We start from the raw sequence: 18,294 nt of genomic DNA, 5'->3' as shown, positions 1-18,294 counted from the left end.
CAGTCTCCAAGAGTCTCCTGACTTTGGAAACATCTTTCTGTCTTTGAGTCCGCTGTTTTTGAAATTTTGCTGTAATTGTAATTGTATTTTAATATTAACAGGTTATCCTCTAAAATCGATAAATGAAGCTCATGTGTATCTATAGCAGTTCTTTATACAGTAAGTATAGTGCTTGGATTTGTCACTCTACCTTCTTCAGGAATCACAGCAGGAAATTTGTGCTATGTATGACGTCTCCCCCTACTGGGAATTATTTGTCAGTACAGTCATATGTAAGGACAGGGACTTACATAAAACCTTTCACAACGTCATACATTTTTATTAGTAAGTTTTGACTAGGTAGTAAATGTTAGACTTTGAGTGTTGAAGAGCGGGCCACAATTTCCAAGGAGCCAGCACAGCCTTTACTCTAATAAATCTAACAGAACCCTGAGTGTGCGAACATTTATAACCACTGGCAAGCTTTGCAGTTTGGTCCTTAGGTTGCTAGATCCTTGAACATATGTTTTTTTTTTTTGTGGGTTAGGTAAATTGCTCCTATTATATATATAGTTTTTTCTTATAATTAAATAAAATGGTCAAAATGTTTCTATTTATTAATTCTTTATCAATTATTTCCTTGAGAAAACAAATCACACTCAATTTTAAATGTAAAAGACTTTTCAGGTTATTTAGGTCATATTTAAAAGTCACATCAGTGCTCTTAACCACGAGTATGCTACTGTATAAGACTTCAGCAGTTAAAACACGTAATTGTGAGTCATTTAAATATGCAATGATAGGAGATATCTATTCATGTGTTTCTGTGTCTGTGACAGCTTGGTTCAATCAAGTTGGAAGATCTATCATAAGCCCAGGAGCATTTCAGTACAGCCTTTTGATCCCACATGGAGCAAAATTTCATCAGCTGCTGAATATTTCATTTCCTTTTCACTTGCTCGGTCACTTGTTCACTGAAATTAGAAATTAGAGGCCAAGCAGCACAAATAGGAAAGCAACAGAAAGTTCAGAGAGAACAAAAAATATCCAGTCTGTGGGGAAACATATGCGGCAGCTGATGAAATTTTAAATAATTTCATAGTTTTACAGAAATTGTAAAAGTTTTGAACTGTGTTTTTATGATGCAGACAGTGCATACTATAGTTACTGTTACATTGTGTAGAGCACAGGTTTTCTATTAATTACAGTGCTTAAACCCCATTTCTCCACTTTTTGTACAAGTGTATAATCACTGTAATACATGTTCACACTCATGATGTTCTTAGGAGCAGAAGAGATGTTAAAGTGGAGCAAAAATGTTGCCAAATTAGCCCTTGCAGTGTGTGGTTTTGGGAAACTGATTGTGAACTAATGGAAATGACATTTCACGACAACTGTTGCTGAGGCAAAAAGAGAAAAACATGAAAGGAGTTCTGTACAGTACTTTAGCTCACCTTATGTGACATCTGTTCCAGGAAGTCACGTGTTTTAACCACCAGTACATGACAATACAGCAGTAGTGTTTGGTCTGTTCACGCTGTTGACAGGGTGATAAACTTCATAAACTTAATCACATTAAGAATAACTACTATTACTACTACTACAGGCTTAGCTGGCAATGTACTGCCGAGGTGCTACCAGCTTTGAAAATTATTTCAGCGGAAATAAGCACAAAAACATCTTAGGTAGTGTTTCACTTGGAAACTTTAAGTAAGACTATAACTTAACAGTTTAGCACTTTAGTTTAACAATACCTAAAGTTGTCTTGTTTTTGTGTGTGCCAGGGAACCACTTCAAATTTGATATTGATATCACAACCAAATAAAAAGAGGCCCAGTAGCACTGATATCAATACTTTCAACTTCTTTGTTCTTCTGAGATGAATCATCACAAATTTGGAATTTCTGAAGACATTTTAATGGCCATTAAATCACTGTGATTTTTGTTTTCCAAAATAATGAGTTTACACAGCAAATCACCCTCTTTAGAGCTTTTTATGTATTTTGAAACTAGGTTGTTGTTTTTTTTTGAAGACCTGTAATGTAAATGTGTGTCTCTAATGCGCCCCTACGGGGTGACCGTGGCTCAGGGGGTTGGGAAGCGCATCTGTAACCGGAAGGTCGCCGGTTTGATCCCCGGGCTCTCTGTCCTGGTTGTTGTGTCCTTGGGCAAGACACTTTACCCTACTGGCAGAGGGGCCGATGGTGTAATATGGCAGCCTCGCTTCTGTCAGTCTGCCCCAGTGCAGCTGTGGCTACAACTGTAGCTTGCCTCCACCAGTGTGTGAATGTGAGAGTGAATGAATAGTGGCATTGTAAAGCGCTATGGATGTCTTGAAAAGCGCTATATAAATCCAATCCATTATTATTCTCTTAAGGTGCTTCTTCTGTAGTTCAAATGTGCTATAGCCTATAACACAGACGTGACAGCCAACACAAAAAGTAGTATACGTTTGAAGTATATTTTTTCATTTACAAAAAAACACACAATCAATTTAACAGAGTGGATTAGATACTGAACTTAGAGGATAGAAACAACATATCAATCCTATCATGCTAGTACTGATCCGATACAAATACCAGCATTGGTATTGATACTAATGATATTTGGATCAATGTGCTCACCCTTACAGAGAAAAGGCATGGTATTGCTAATACCAGTGATATCACAATAGTTTTATATGAATTTATACTAGTATTATCACTGATGGTATGACAAAGCACTACTTGAAACCCACCTCTACTCTGCAAACAGTATATGGTGAGCTGAAGGCCCACATCCATTTAAGGAACTGATTTTCAGATAGTGTTCATCTGAATGTAGATAGTAAGGAGATACATGATATGCCCATTTTTTGGCTACTAGCTCTTTGAAAGTCACAAAAATACTACTTCGTGGCTGCCAAACTATATTATCTTTGCCATTTGTCAAAAATACAGAAAATCCACAAAAAATGACAAAAATTATGTGTTTAAAAAAATTAATAAAAAAAAAAAAAAAAGCCAGGCTGCTAGTAACAAAGTAACAAAGCCTAAAGACACGCCTCAAGAGTAAAATAGACCATTTGGTGATGCTTGTCTGACTCCTTTAAATAGAAAGGTATTGTGTGACCCAATTAAAAAAAATATCAGTTTGCATAACAACTATTAACCATTTCATTATTTTTATACATATGCATTTGTTTCAGCATAACCTCATAATCTACTATGAAGATATACAGTTAACTTTTGACAGTATCAGTTACTGTGTTTATGCCTGTCTGGGATTTGCAATGAACAAAAGAGGAGACAGGAAATTAAGAGTGTATTTCTATATTTATTCTTGATTTATGTTTCAGTTTCTATAATGCCATTCATTCGAACTAACATGACATCTTAAACTAACAGTTAAAAACAGCAGATCTGTTCAAAATAATGAGTTTATTCTTGAGTGACAAAACTTGAATAATACGTTGCTTTAAATAATTTATCGGCTGTGTTCATAATGTCTATCTCAGATAGTTTGGCCACGCCCTACTTTACAGAAAATACTTGGGATGAACTGTCAGCGCTGAATTTACAGTCGGCCTAATCAGTGTGATGAGAATCATGATCCACAGTTCTTGCATAGAAAACTTTGACAGAATTGCTGTTGCAATGATCAGAGTTTGAGCGATCTTTGAAAAAACTGCATGCCATTTTAAAGTGTGTAAAGTGCAGAAACAGACAGAGTAAGGCAGAAAGTCACGTCTAAAACAGAACACATCTATTGCTCTAATAAGATACTGATGGGGAGAGTTAAATGTTCATGGGTAGAGGGGAAAAAAAAGAGGTAGAGAGAGACGGTTATATGGTAACCAACAGGACAATTTGAACTGAAATGCACATATCAGCTGGGAGAAAAAACTTTTTTCTTTCAGGAAATCATTATTGTCCAATCACCTCTGGGGTCTTAAAACGAAATATAGTAATCCTTAAATGTGATTCCTTGTAATGCTTACACGGAGCTTCGAACAATGTTGCTGCATTTCCACTGCTAATATAACAGCATTTAAAACAGTTAAACCAAAGGCCTCCCTGAGTCTCCAAAGATCAAAGCTGATCATAAGTTTAGTAATAACTGGAAAAGTTCGACTCATGTTCACAATTCTCACTCGAGGCTCACGTTGATTGTCAGTCTCTCTGTCTTCAATCCAGCATTACTGGGCCTGTAGTTCTGATCACATCGCATCACATCTTAGGCATCGTCTTTGTATGAGCCAGACATACATTCATCAGCTACTGAGTCAGTACAGGTTAAATCCTTGTCTCTTTCCTCGGTTTCTCTTTCTTCACACTGGTCCAAGCATTTTTTGCTGTTCGACTCCTCCTTAATTTCCTCGACTTCTTCCTTCTTTTTTGTTTCCAGGAGTTTCCTCTCACTCTTTTCTCCAGCGATATGTTCCTCTAAGTCTGAGTCCCCACACTCCCCTGCTTCTTCTGACAAAGAGTACATCTCCCTCGAGCTTTCTGCTGCGCTTGATGAGGCTTCTTTGTTGCCCCTTTGGTGTTTCTGAAACAAACCAAAGTCAGATACATCTTTGGAGTTGCTTCTCCTCTGGCTTGACATTTCACCAGAGCTCTCATCAGAGACCAGGGACATGAATCCATTAGGTAGACCATTGGAGGCTTCAGGTGGCCTGGGTGCAGCTGTTGAACTGCCCAGCTTGAGGATGGATGTAGCGATTTTGAATCGATTAAATTTGCTTTTCATCTGGGTGCTCTGTGGGCAAGCAGAGACCTTGAGTGAGGAATTAGGGTATGCAAGGCTGGATTCCACTGAGCTGCCACTGGCCTTTGCCACATTTAAAGCTGACTTTCCTGTCTTCATCATTCCCATCACCTCATAACGGAAACTGGAGATATCTTGTTTCAGCTCCTAAAAAACAAAGAGCAGCTTGACTGTGAAATTTATAACTACTAGCTGTTGGTATCAGCAAAAACTGAGCTGTATTGATTTAGCTAAAAAAGCTATCTAGCTAGCTTTGTAACTAGTTAGCTAACTAGTTAGCTAGCTAGCTTTGACTCAAAAACAGTTATGAGACAAAGCAACACTATGTCTCTAAATGCCTGTAGTCTAGACTAATAATTGATGCATTATTTATCTTTGTATGATCATGGTTATGTCTGTTAAACTAGGAAAAACAGTCACAATGCCCTTCAAATACCTTTGAACTATGATGAAAATCTGGATTAGTGAGCACTTAAACCATCTCCTCATACATCCACATATATATTGTCTTATCATCATTATCTTGTCAGAAGATGACTGTTATTAGTTTGTCTGATGACTTCCAGGCATGTCCTTAAAGGATTTGCATTAACAGTCAACGCATTACAATAATGGAAAAAAAGATTAAATATAACCAAAATGCAAAAGAAAAATATACAAACATGATGATAAATAACATAACATGAATGTATAATGAATGAATGAATAACATGAATGTCATATTCATTCAAGAAGACTACCTTGAAGTTGTCTTCAGTCAAGCCTTCCTCTGTCTTGGCATCTCGAATCATGGCAGCCACATAACGTTTCACCAGGTTCCTCAGTACCTCCTACAATAATTTAAAAAAAATCTTGAACACAAAAGATCTGAAACTTTATTCAATACAAACTTCAAATGAATGAGACAGGAAACAGACAAATGTGCTCCTCTACAATGAAAAGTGATTTAAATCCTACTGAGTTCAGTTGTTTGGCTGATTTTGTGAAACATCATAAAAGCTTTTTATGGAACGTCCGCTTCAGGGTGTCAGCCCTGCGTTGAACCTGCCCTGTGTGTATCCACCTCTCACCCTTTGACCCCCACCTCCCCTCCCCCCTTTTGTAAAAGTAATTAAGAAAATGAACAGATGAAAACTGAGTGCTGGAAACCTAAAAAGGCCAATTTGTGTCTGCCGCACACACTTACACAGACAGTGGTGAGAGACTGTAATTATTTTCAGCTTGCTTTCAAAGAGACTGCACTTACCTGGTACTGATGGTTTATCCTCAGGTTCTCTGCAGCTCGCCTCTACACAGACATCAGATGCCAGAGGTTGGTTAGAGAAAGAGTGGGAGATGAGTTAAAAAAAAACAAACCTAAAACATATTTTGTTTTTCTTCACAGTATCACACTTTTCTGTAAACTCTGCTATCTGTGAGGCTCGATATGTGTGTCTCCTGAGTGCTGCACCATCAAACACGAAAAAGTTTCCCTCTAAAATTAGGCTGCAATAAAGTGAAAATTCTACTTTCTACAGAAACTAACACTTATTTCACTGGGTTATTTCGTTTAGTGTCATACAAGACAAAGCAGAGCAGCAAATCTTGACTCTCTCTTATAAGTAAAGTTGCCTGATTATTTTTTAAATAAAATTCAGCTCAAGTCATGGAAATTCAGCTCTCAATCACCGCTATTATGCCTGGTCATATCAGGAAGCACTCTGGAAGCCATTCCTATACAACTCCAGACTTCAACATTATGAGTTCAAACAACTTTGTTTGTATAAGTACAAGTTACTCTCCACAGTAAAGCATATTTTACATCCATGGACCGAGAGGGTCCAAGAAAGATGTCCCTGCTCCAAAACTAAGACTTTCACCTTTGCCAGAAAGTTTTATGGTCAGGTGCAACAAACATTGAGCTTGTCACAAGAGGTACAAGTATGTCTGGAGGAGTGAAGGTAAGGCTTTCAAACCTAAGAACACTGTACCAGGCAAAAAGCGTGGTGACAGCATCATGCTCTGGGGCTGTTTTGCTACTCGTGGTACTGGTAATTGTACAAAGTGGGTGGAACAATGAAGGTGGAGAACCTCCAAATTTTACAATTACACGTAAAATCAGCAACTAGAATGTTGAAACTTGTACAATTGGGTTTTCCAACCAGACAATGATCCAAACACACATCAACTGGTTTTGGAGTTGATAAAACCTTGAATGGCCTTTGTAAAGTCATAAACCTCCAACCACAACTTATTTACAAAATATGAATTAGTATAACTGAATTTCTCAGTTATAAGTTAAAAAGATAACAGCAATAAAATCTTTCAGCTTATTATTCCTTATGTTCATTTTTTAAACCAACCAACCAACCCCCCTTTTCTCTCTCTGTATGTGAAAACCATACAAACACATTTGACACCAGCCTTACCCCAAGGGTACCAATGGTGTCAGGGCGCTTGGAGCTTGTCCTCCACACCTGCTTCTTGATCCAGCACATGAGGTACCAGAATGATTTGGGGCTGGGGATGATGTTGAAAGGAGCTGGCAGAGTACCCCCTTCTTCAAAATAACTCATCCACAGTTTTGTCCTTGCAAATTTCCACTCAATGTCTGCATGGTCCTGAAATCAGATTGAGGTATATTTGATAAGAATGAATGTTTTGGTTGAACTGTTACACTTACATGACTGTTTGCAGTGTTTTTGATTAGTGCTCACAGCAATGTGCTGGTAGGAGTTGTTCATCATAGCTATGAGCATGTTGAGGAGGACCACCAATGAAATGATGTTGTAGGCCCCGAACATGTTGGCACCGACAAATTCAGTGAACTGGTGGTCAGCATCCACATTGGTCACATACAGGCTGATCAAACCAAAGATAGACCAGAAAAGAGACTGCAGGGTCTCAAATAATCTGCAAGACAACGTATGCGATGTAAGCCAAATTTGCTAAACAGTACAGATACATGCAGTAAATAAAATGTGTCCTTGCTAGTTGAAAATGTATTCAGTTGCAGGATGGTTTAAAAAAGACTGAAGGAACCCTTCACTTAGTGTTAATGAGATTCTGCTAATACACCAGCTTTTCTTAGCAACTGAAAATTTGACTGAGTTCCCACATTTTGTAACAAGTAACAGCGATATACACGAACGCACAGCTCTCTGATTCTTTGACACTCTCTCTCACACACAAGATCACACATTCACACTACTCGAGCAAGCAAGACAGGATTCATGCAAACTCACGTGGAGAAAGCGTTATTCTGATGCACACATCGGATGCCCTTACACTTTCCTTTCTCATCTGAAGCCTTAGTGTCATAGTAAAAGTACAGCTGGTTCAGGCCATTAGCGAAGGCGAGCAGAACCTGAAAAGAAATGCAGCGTGTGGGCGAAATTATGTAACTTCATTCACTACTTCTGTCACATATAATTTACTGTTCCACTTCTTGTCTTTGTTCTGCTCGTGCGCAAACATTTACCAGGCAGTAGATGAAGAGGAACTTCAGGATGTCGAGCAACATTCGCCCCAGAGAAATCTGCAGTGGCCCCAGGTGAGAGTTGGCCGTGAACAGTGAAATGAGGCGCAGGGAACTGAAAATGTTTGCAATGGCAAACACTGCTTCAGCAACTAGTGTCGGGTGCCACATTTCCCACTGGTTTCTGGGTTTACTTCCGCTGTACTGGATGAGCAAAAAAAGAAAAAGAAAAGATAACTTGAGCATAAAGAAAGGTCACAGCCTGTTTAGTCTATTGTCAACACTAGTGGTTACCTTAGTATAGGCTACAATCTTCAGGGAGATAGTGGCCAAGTACAGAGAGTTCATGACAAAGTCCATCAGGTTCCACCAGTCATGAACATAGTCTTGAAAACCACCATCCCACATTTGCTTGATCTCTGCCCAGATGAATCCTAGAAATTAGATTATAGAAAAACAGAGCATGTGTCCAGTATTAGCATTTTATATGATTGCATATTATTTTAAAAAATTGAGGACTGTAAAGATAAAAATACTCCTTATGTTCTCTTCAATCTGCAGCTACTGTAGCACCCCTGACTCAGGCTGGCTATTTTATTGACATGCCCTTTGAGGAGATGTGAGCTACTGTACATTAGCAAACAAACATGTCTACCAAATTTCATTATCACAGTTTACAATGTTACCATGTTGACATTTACAGGCTGGCTCGAACACATGATGAAAGAGAGCTAAGGCTGCGGTAAATGCCATTCAATTTTGTATTTGATTATAAACCAAAGTACTGAACAGCTTAAAAAATCAAAAAAGCATTTTCACAATTCTACTTGACGGACACCCTCAGTCTCATGATATTTCAATGGATGCAACTGTCATTATTTTATCTGGATAAATAGAGGATGGAAGTCCCACTGAGATTAAAAATCTCCCTTTCAATGGACACATGGTATTTAACTCAAAACTAAAGAAAAGTAAGTTAACCTCATGGCAGTGCAGGAAAAGAAAAAAAAACAATCAGGAAGAATAATACATTATGCCTGAACTACAAACAGTTGATCAAAAAGCTACTTTCAGCTACTTCCTTATTCAGAAGCGGTCGCCACAGTGGGCATCTCTGCATGTTTGACTTGGCAGATTTTTTTGTGCTGGACACCCTTTCCAATACAACCCCCATTGGATTTGTTGGCTGTTGTTGAAGAGATTATTTTGGACCAAAGGTGATGGAAGGACTAAAGTCAATGCCTAAAGTCATGTTGGTAGCATGGCTAAAAAGTAAATAGTAAAAACTGTGGAGGGCAGAAAAGCATGTCAACAAGAAGCACTTAGTCACTGAGCTCAAAATCTGCTGCGATGCCCGAGGCAGGATGAAAAAATAACATTTTTATAGGCTTAATGTTCATTCAGCACTTTGATCCAGTTCTACTTTGTGTAGTATTTGGAGTCGATCAGCAACGAAAGAAAAATCACTTGTTCCCATTAACAATTGTAAAGTTTGGAAGTTTGGAAAGTTTGGATTTGACTTTTCCATAGAAACATCAGCTGAGGTGTATGGTTGTCATAGCAAGAGTAATTTAAACCCAATATTTAAAGATTTAGTGACATTAACTGACCACAAATAAGCTCTCTACTTTTTTACCTTCAGCAATTCACCAGTACATTCACCATCAGTACACTATCAAACAGTATAATCATCCTAATGCAGAGTACAAAACCACTGTACTCACCCAGTACCCAGGGCAGGATCATCCACTCCACAGCGGTGGGTGGAGGGCCCTGCCTGTCCTGCCTGTTCTGCTCCGTGATAACAATGTGCTGGGAGGCGAGGAGCAGCAGGAACAGAAAGGTCAGGTAGGACGCCGTGTGGCAGATGAACTTGATGAAGGGCTTGCGGATGAAGAGGCCATAGCGACTCTTGGGAGCGATGAGGTAGCAGAGAGCAAACACAGGGAAGAGGAGACCTATGAAGACACAGGTGACAAACTTTCCCGCCCAGTGACGCCGCCTCCAGCCAGGGAACTCATCATACCAGCGTGATGCCAAAAGCTGCTGACAGTTGGGCTGAGCTACAAACTTAAAGGGGGGATATAAGAAGGGATGGGGAGAGGTTTAAATGTTTCATCTATGCTGTTTGATTTTTTGTTTTTAAATGGCTCAAAATAACTTTTATTACATTAGCTGTGTATAGCAGGCATATAGGCCTGCTTGGAAAAATCATCCTCAGCCTAAGACTATTTAAAGGTTTTACACCGACCATCATGCCCTTGTGTCAGTATCCTGGAATTAGTACCTGCAGCAAGCTTCAGTTAACGGAATACAAAAGACTGAGTAGGATGTGTTGGTGGTGTAGAAAATTGAAGGGTTATCATGTACACGCATGAGTATTTTAGACTGAAAAACATATTGGCTGTCTTACAGAAACAAAGGTGGCTTTAAGCAGGCAGGTGGGCCATCTCAAATATTTCTACATGTTTAAAAAAGAATGACTGCATAGGATTTTTCTGAGATTTTCTTAAAGCCCTGGTCTGAATATGATTGGAACTTAATTTAAAGACAAATACCTAACGTGACTGTGAATGCATGTGAGTGAGCAGAAATAAAATGTTCAGTAACGCTAAAATAGCGATGCATCAGAAAAGCAGATTAGCTTCAGTGCTTCTCGCCTGAGTGTAGGTATATGGAGGCATACCCGGTTAAAGCAAAACAAATTCTGCTACAAATGAGGGTTACATCATGAGCATGCATGCATATGCAAGCAAATTATGCAGGAGCACACAATGCTGTGAAAAATCCTGATGAGCTTCCATATCAGTATATCAAGTGTTGACCAGCACCGGCGGGTGCCAATTCACCAACTCTGCAGCCTCGTTTCCATGGGAACCACAGATCCTTATCTGTGTTGGGGTCTGAAGCAGAATGGCTCATATTTCCATACTTCAACTACAGTTTTACCTGAAAATGTGAGAGGAAATGCAGAGCAGAAGGATAGAAAGGGCTGAATTTTATGGATGAGAGGAGAAGAAGAAGTGGTATACTCGTTTTTTCTTCTTCTTTTTTTTTTAACTAAATTTGAGAGCGGGATAAAGAGAAAGGGAAGACTGAATGAATGTGTGTGAGAGACAACGACACTGTATTTGAAGAATAAAGAGAAGAAAAAGTCCCAACTTTTTCTTTTCAGATGATTTCTTTGAGCACGGGCCTTACTGCAGTGAACCCATGGGTGCAGACTGAAGTAAAATAGAAATAGTAATAATGATAAAAAATAGAAAGTCTTAAATTCTACCACAGCTATAAATATAATTTACCACTATTTAAAAACCGCTTTTGTCACTTATTCATCAAACCTGCGTCATTTCAGGTCTTTAAAGTTCTGAGTGTTCCATTTATAAACAGAGGAATTTATTTTTAACTTGCATCTTTAATTAAACATCAGAACCTTAATCCTGATTAAGAACTGTAAACACTATTTCCTTGGGCTTCTTGACGTGTTGCGATAATCAGCACGATACATTAAACACTGGCAGTGATGGCGAGGCAGGAAATTATGCTAATTAACATGATATATAGGAAATCAATGTGAGTATTTACTCAACACGTGGGCTGAAATTAGAAAGTAATAAATGCCTGAGATTGAATTAAATTGTCTGGTATAAACTAAAAGACTGCGTTCTAAGTAAGATGTTGCTGGCTATTTTATTTAAGAGCCAGGTTAAAAGAACAGGTTTTATTCTCTACAGAAAATCTCTCTGGCTGTACCTTTGATTGCTCTTAAATAAAAAAAAGTTCACCTTTCTATTGAAATATTGTACAGCCATTTCTCATCTGTCACAGTCACTTACCAAAACCAGCCACAGTAAAGTGACATATTTGCTTTAAGTGGCTTTTTTGCACAGCTCAAACCATCCAAGTCCAGTTTGAAAAATGTCTCCTAGCAAACTGCCTATCACCAAGCCTAAAATGCCAGGAAAGTGCCTGTAACTGTGTGAGAGCTGTTGGTGCTTTCTAGCTCGGCAAAGACATGTTCCCCTGCAGCTCTACCGACATAAAAGAACTGCTGAAAGTTTTTTTTGTCGCTATCACAGACACACAGTGACAAGCAAACAGCATTCAGATGGGTGTAGGTTGAAATACAGGTTATATGAAATCCATTGTTTTGGTCCACTACTCTCTCAGAGTTGCAAGGGTAATTACATATCTAAAAATGTAAACATCTAATATCTGTCATTATAGTTAAAATGTGTGTATTATGGAAGATTTGAGTTTATAGAAGATTTTGGTGCACACTACAGTTACCTATCCATCATCTATGCAATACTGTGCAAAAGTCTTGAGCATTTCTTTATAATTTGCTGCTAAGTGGCTTTGAGTTCATCAGAAATCTTTGGCTCTTTTTTCAGTGCAGTCTTTGTACCTGACCACCTTCAAAGGAATATTTTGTTTGTTAAGCAACTTAACACTGAGCCATGAATCATTCAGCAATAAAAAAAAATAGCTCATGATATTAAATAGTATATTGTGTAAACATAAGAGACAATTTAGCAAAGAAACAAATTTAAGTTGTATCTTTCACACTTTGTTACTAACAGTCTGTCAAAAACACATCACAACACAAAGATAAAACAGTTTGTAAAGTATAGTATTTTTCACCAACAAGATGCCAAAGAGATATTGTGTGCAGCGTGTCCTTAAAAAACTTCAGGAACCTGGGACAATTAAAGACAAAAGAAGAAGTGGGAGGTCTAAAAATCTATTTACAGTAGACACACAGTATCTGAAACTCATGTCCTTAAGAAACAAGAAAAAAAAATTCAAGTAAAGACCTGACAGAAAACCCAAGAGATCCATCTGGCCCCTCTGTTGATCCTACTACTGCAAACTTGTTAAACCTACATATGTGAGATACAATTATTGCTTCCCTTTATTTCTGAGTTTTACAAAGGCTGAACTTTTGGTCACAGCAAACTGACTTGTTAAATCAGATTCTTGCTCCTGGATCAGCTGAGCACAAATGTTTTTTTTCCCTACACAACACTTACTACTCTTGGTGCAATTTAATTTCTACTTAATGGGGACATTAAGATGGCTTGAAAATCTGAATTGCAGTTTTTATGAGATATCACAAGGGGGCAACGTCAAACTACTGCATGTAAAATTGATGGGTTCCCCTCGGTGCCTCAGACAATTTTAAATATTAAAGAGACAGTCTGTTTATGTTTGTACTGTGATTTTTCAGTCTACTCACCTCACCTACATTTATACCAAGAATATCTGTATAAAATTTAAGTAATCAACATTTGAACGCTCCAGGGAGAGAAGATAATCTGCTCTTTAATGTTTATGGGTTACTGATCACATCTATCTGATTTGACCTCCTGCTGCATCAAAGCGCTGCCTGCCCTATGAGTTCAGCTCTTTAGACAGAAAACCTATGGAGATTTCTCTTCAAACTGTTATAAATGGCCTTTTTAAACCCTGGGAGCACATCAGCGCACAGAGCCAAAAACACACACAGATGCGAGGATAAATGCACAAATGTAAACAAGCCTATTTGCACTTTACACAAATGAGAAACGTCCTTCATTTTGTTCAGCCGAGGGTCAAAAACAGACTTTTAATGACTCACATTCATAAACAGAAAGCACTATTTAAAAAAAAAAAGTCTTCCATGCAGACTGAGTGTCGTGATTATTGTGAGAGTTTTAAAAGGTTTTCAGATCAGAAACCAGTGTTTCAAAGCACTGAGCAGAGATCGCACCACAGACAATGAACACTCTAACTGCTCTCTGCATGAACAAACAAGCTAAGTGTCCATTTAACCCTCAACACTTCACTGGGGGCAAAACTTTACGGATCATCTCTCGCAAACAAAAGGCATTTCCTATTAAGAACTCTGCTTATCTGTGTGCGTGTGTGCGCGCATAAATGTGCACTATACAGATGTGATTTTCTGATGTGAAGCAGCAGATGAAAATGTTTTTCAATGGCCGATTCATGCCATGTTTCCGTTTTCCAAACGAATGAGAAGTTTATTGAAGAAAAATCTCCCCAAATGAGGTTACAGTTTATTGAATATTGTCTTGCGCCTTAAATTCATGTAAAATCCTGTTTCATGTCTTTGCGAGATGACTCTGCCTCTTCTACACAACAAAAAGCACTACCTTCATAACTGCTGCATATACTCCTCAATCAAACAAGAAATCAGGCATAAAACAGAGTCCAAAATGAGTTAAAAATAACACAAAACACCTTACTGCTCAGTTTTTCCACATGATAGTTTTTCTATCATAGCAAAATGAAAAGAAATCTGTCAGCTCTGCTCTTTGGGCTAAAGTTGTAAGAAATAAATGTCTAAAATTACGGAAGAAAAGCTGATAGCTCATTCCCCAGACTGTCCTGTAATTATAAAACACAAATTTGTCTTTTTTCTGTGAATCCATTGTAAATAAAGAAATTTCTCTAGTAGATAGGAACATTTAATCATTTATCTGTTACTAAATTACTTTGACGTAGCATAAATGACTGTGGGGGTGGTCTTTATTAGCTGGAAAACCTGTAAAATATATGAAAAGGTAGTTAAAAGTCCAAAATTAATGCGATGCTTCACATTTTCCAAGGCCGCCCAGTCGGCCAAATTGGAGTCTTTGGTGGATCAATTGTGGCCCCCAGGGCTTATGTTTGACACCCCTGTTCCAAGAGAACAAAAAAGTAAGAGTGAAAGTATTAAATTTACTGAAATAGAAACTTTTCAGGCAGTTTTACAACAATAAGACTGCAAAGAGACAGCAACAAACTTCTTAATCAAATTACCACATGCTATAATAATTTCTCACAGACTGAGCATTTCCAATGACTTCATCTTGAAAGGATTCTTAACAACTCCAGGTGGCGAGGACATTTATCATTTGAAAAGGGCGACTGGGTGGATTGTTACTCTCATCCTTGACACTCTGCTCTCCATCAAAATGCTGGAGCGACTGAAAGCTGCTATAGATAGCCGATCCAAGAGAAGGGCACGTTGGGACTCGATAATTAAAACACTGCTGGGATGAGGAGATGCTAGGAGGCACAGTTGCGGCAAAAGCAGCGCGAGGCTTGTTTGTTTACAGTGTGTGCAGAGAAAGATTTACTGGCAACAGCAGAGGGGTTCGGTAAGATGACAGGGAACTGTCCATCATCATGTCCACCTGTGCACTCGCACGGCCCCAAACTGTCCTTCTGTGACTCAACATGCTCATCCGCCAGCCTGTTTGTTGATGCGCAACAACTGCATGGATGAAGGAGGAAAGAGCAGTGTCATAAAATGAAACTCCCCCAAAAGTGCATCATCTCTGACAGCCACGCAGGGCTCCCAGCTAAAGACAGCTGAATGAATTATTAGTCGCTCCTGGGAGGGATGCGTCTGCTTCTTCATCATTTCCTACCTCACCTTCATATGCAGCGTAACAATTCTGTTGTAGAAAATCGATTTAACCCCTTCTTCTTGCTTTTAGCCATCCCATAATTTAGCAAGTCACCGAAAAATCTCCCACATTCACCATCCCGACACTGGAAAGTGTGATCGGCTTTTGCATTAGCCTTTGGGTGTTACAGTAGCTTTTAACACTAACAGGAACATTCATAACGACATGGACCTAACCGAAGGGGAGTGCCACATTAATTAGAGACGAATGCTGAAGATTGAGCAGATGCAAAAATCCACAGATACACTTTACAAGAATTAAATCAACTTATTTGCATGTTTATTGTTTATGGCTCTACCCACCGGGGAAGGTTTTACATCCCAGTGGAAATAAAAGGATGAAATCAGCAGACCAGAAAACTGAATATTGTTTTGGAGTTACGACGTTTGGACCATTTCCACCACAATTATTTGCATCCATTTGAATTGCAATGCAGCGCCTACAAAGCTGCTAAATAAAAGATCCCAATTTACTCCCTAGGAAATTCAAATCTGGACTGTGAATGTAATCAGTGTTTATATGGCATGTTTACAGCTCCTTCAAAAGCAGTTGCTCTGTATTAGACTTTCCAGATCGTACAGGGAAGGTGGATACATGTAATTAACAGTTCATTGTCTTTTCCTTTACTTAAAACCAGTGTTGGTCAAGTTACTTGAAAAAAGTAATCAGTAACTAATTACTGATTACTTCCCCAAAATAGTAATCCCGTTACTTTACTGATTACTTATTTCCAAAAGTAATTAATTACTTAGTTACTTTTTAAAAACCCGATTTACAACCTGAATAGGTGATAAAGCGATAGATCTTTCAGCCCAATTCTACTTTTTCTACATAATCCATCATACAAAATGTAATCAAATGGAAAAGTCTCTTTTTTTAAACTTGTTTTATCAGTTTTAATCTTTTAACTTTATGCATCAAGCAAAAATTTAATTATATGCAACATTCTCTGACTTGAATAAATTAGTTTAACATTGAAACCTATTTGCTACACATTCCAGCACATAAAATAAAATATTGTTTGTGTTTACACTCACTCTTTCAAATAGAGGCAAGTAAAACACAGCAGAAAATAAATAAAGTCAAAGACTCAGCGGTCCTGTTGCTCTATTTTTACCTGTAAAGCAGGACTAGGGTAGGCGGAGGTTTACCCTGGTGCAGGTGTACCGCGGTCAGTTGAAGAATACGCGAGTTTCTCTGTGAGTTTCCCATTAAGCCGTTGCACACTCGGTGCTTGCTTGGAAGTTTAGGGTTTTTTTTCGCTGTAAAAAGAAGTTTTCTTCCCACGCACAATGGACGCTAATGTTTTTGTCACTTTTTATGGAATCAAACTCAAAGTAAGGTCAGTACTTCCACGCTTTAAACGCTGCACGCTCATACTCTCTCCCACAATCGATATGTGATCCACTGTTGATCTGCACACAGCTGTTGTCACTAACGGCGCACTCGCTTACGTCACTGTCATGAGACATTCTCGCAAAAAATCATGGTTTTAGTAACGCAGTAACGCAGCATTCCTACGGGAAAGTAACGGTAATCTAATTACCGTTTTTGCAATAGTAATCCCTTACTTTACTTGTTACTTGAAAAAAGTAATCAGATTACAGTAACACGTTACTGCCCATCTCTGCTTAAAACCGACCCTAACTCAAACCTAAACAATGAACATGAATGTTGAGCTAAATTTCTGACATGCTTTTTTAAGGGTATTAGCAAACATATTCAGTCTACAGCTACAATACAAACATGGATTTATTTATTAGATAGTTGCCTTGCAACTGTAATACTCTGGTTATTTAATCCGGGCATCTTCATTCCCATTTGTTATCTGTGTGAGCTGCCAAAGGGAAAACAGTTAAAAACCTTATAAGACCTTTGCACCTCATGTCATTAAACCCGAAGCTAATCTAACATAATTACAGCACTTCTCATCAGCTCACAGTGACACAGACGAGACCACGTTGGCTTGGTTCAGCAAAACTCTCACATTTGGCAGGTTGACATTTTATTACAAAAATCTAAAAAACAAAAACAGCTATACAATAGATCACGAAGAAAACACTGATAAGCAATGTGAAAGAAAGAAAAATACTAGTGGAAAACCTGCATAATTTCCTATTTTACACAGTTTGGAAGGCTACAGCTGTAATATTATAGTCTTATCTGACTCTCATTGGCCTTAAGGTAAAGGAGGGCACACTTGACTGAGATGCAGTGTTTGTGTGGGTGTGTGTGTGTCTGTAAAAGATCATTTTGTTGATATCTAACAGGATGGCATTCTCTGCTTCCTTCCCCTTCCTGCAACCCCGGCAATGAAAAAACAAACAAGCAACCCATCTCATTGCCCATCTGGAATTTTACACATTACCATATGTCTGTGTATTAATGGTATAAATTAAACGTATGAAGGCCTGCCATATATCAAAATATGACACTCATGTCATACACCCACTTCGGTATTAGTATTTATTCAGAGGCTGAATATTACTATACTTTTCCCTGCTCCCTTATTTCCAACGGGTTGCCACAGCAGACGGCTTTTTACAAAAGATGCTCTTCCTGATGCAACCATCCGAATTATCTGGGCTGGGACCGGCACAGCAAGTTCGCCAGCTTGTGTCTCCTCCTGGTCTCAAACTGAGGCTCTTTCAT

General features: G+C 38.5%; 1 protein-coding gene across 1 annotated transcript in view; it reads right to left on the bottom strand.

Moving 5' to 3' along the window:
• Window positions 1-4,194: 4,194 nt before the first annotated feature.
• The window catches only part of trpc4a (transient receptor potential cation channel, subfamily C, member 4a), a 29,341-nt gene continuing 15,241 nt past the window's right edge, over window positions 4,195-18,294 (bottom strand). The window contains exons 7-15 of the mRNA XM_085363819.1: window positions 9,910-10,255; window positions 8,480-8,619; window positions 8,189-8,389; window positions 7,953-8,074; window positions 7,425-7,620; window positions 7,137-7,328; window positions 5,975-6,016; window positions 5,469-5,558; window positions 4,195-4,875 (exon numbers count right to left, since the gene is read on the bottom strand). Of these exons, the coding sequence (XP_085219945.1) occupies window positions 4,195-4,875; window positions 5,469-5,558; window positions 5,975-6,016; window positions 7,137-7,328; window positions 7,425-7,620; window positions 7,953-8,074; window positions 8,189-8,389; window positions 8,480-8,619; window positions 9,910-10,255 (2,010 nt within the window). The remainder of the gene's footprint in view (window positions 4,876-5,468; window positions 5,559-5,974; window positions 6,017-7,136; window positions 7,329-7,424; window positions 7,621-7,952; window positions 8,075-8,188; window positions 8,390-8,479; window positions 8,620-9,909; window positions 10,256-18,294) is intronic.

The sequence above is a fragment of the Diplotaxodon limnothrissa genome, linkage group LG10 (genome assembly GCF_057381915.1).
Source record: "Diplotaxodon limnothrissa isolate DT_005_m linkage group LG10, D_limnothrissa_male_GT1.1, whole genome shotgun sequence".
Lineage (NCBI taxonomy): Eukaryota > Metazoa > Chordata > Actinopteri > Cichliformes > Cichlidae > Diplotaxodon > Diplotaxodon limnothrissa.
The sequence above is the reverse complement of the archived record's forward strand: the minus strand, read 5'-3'. Positions and strand labels throughout refer to the sequence as shown.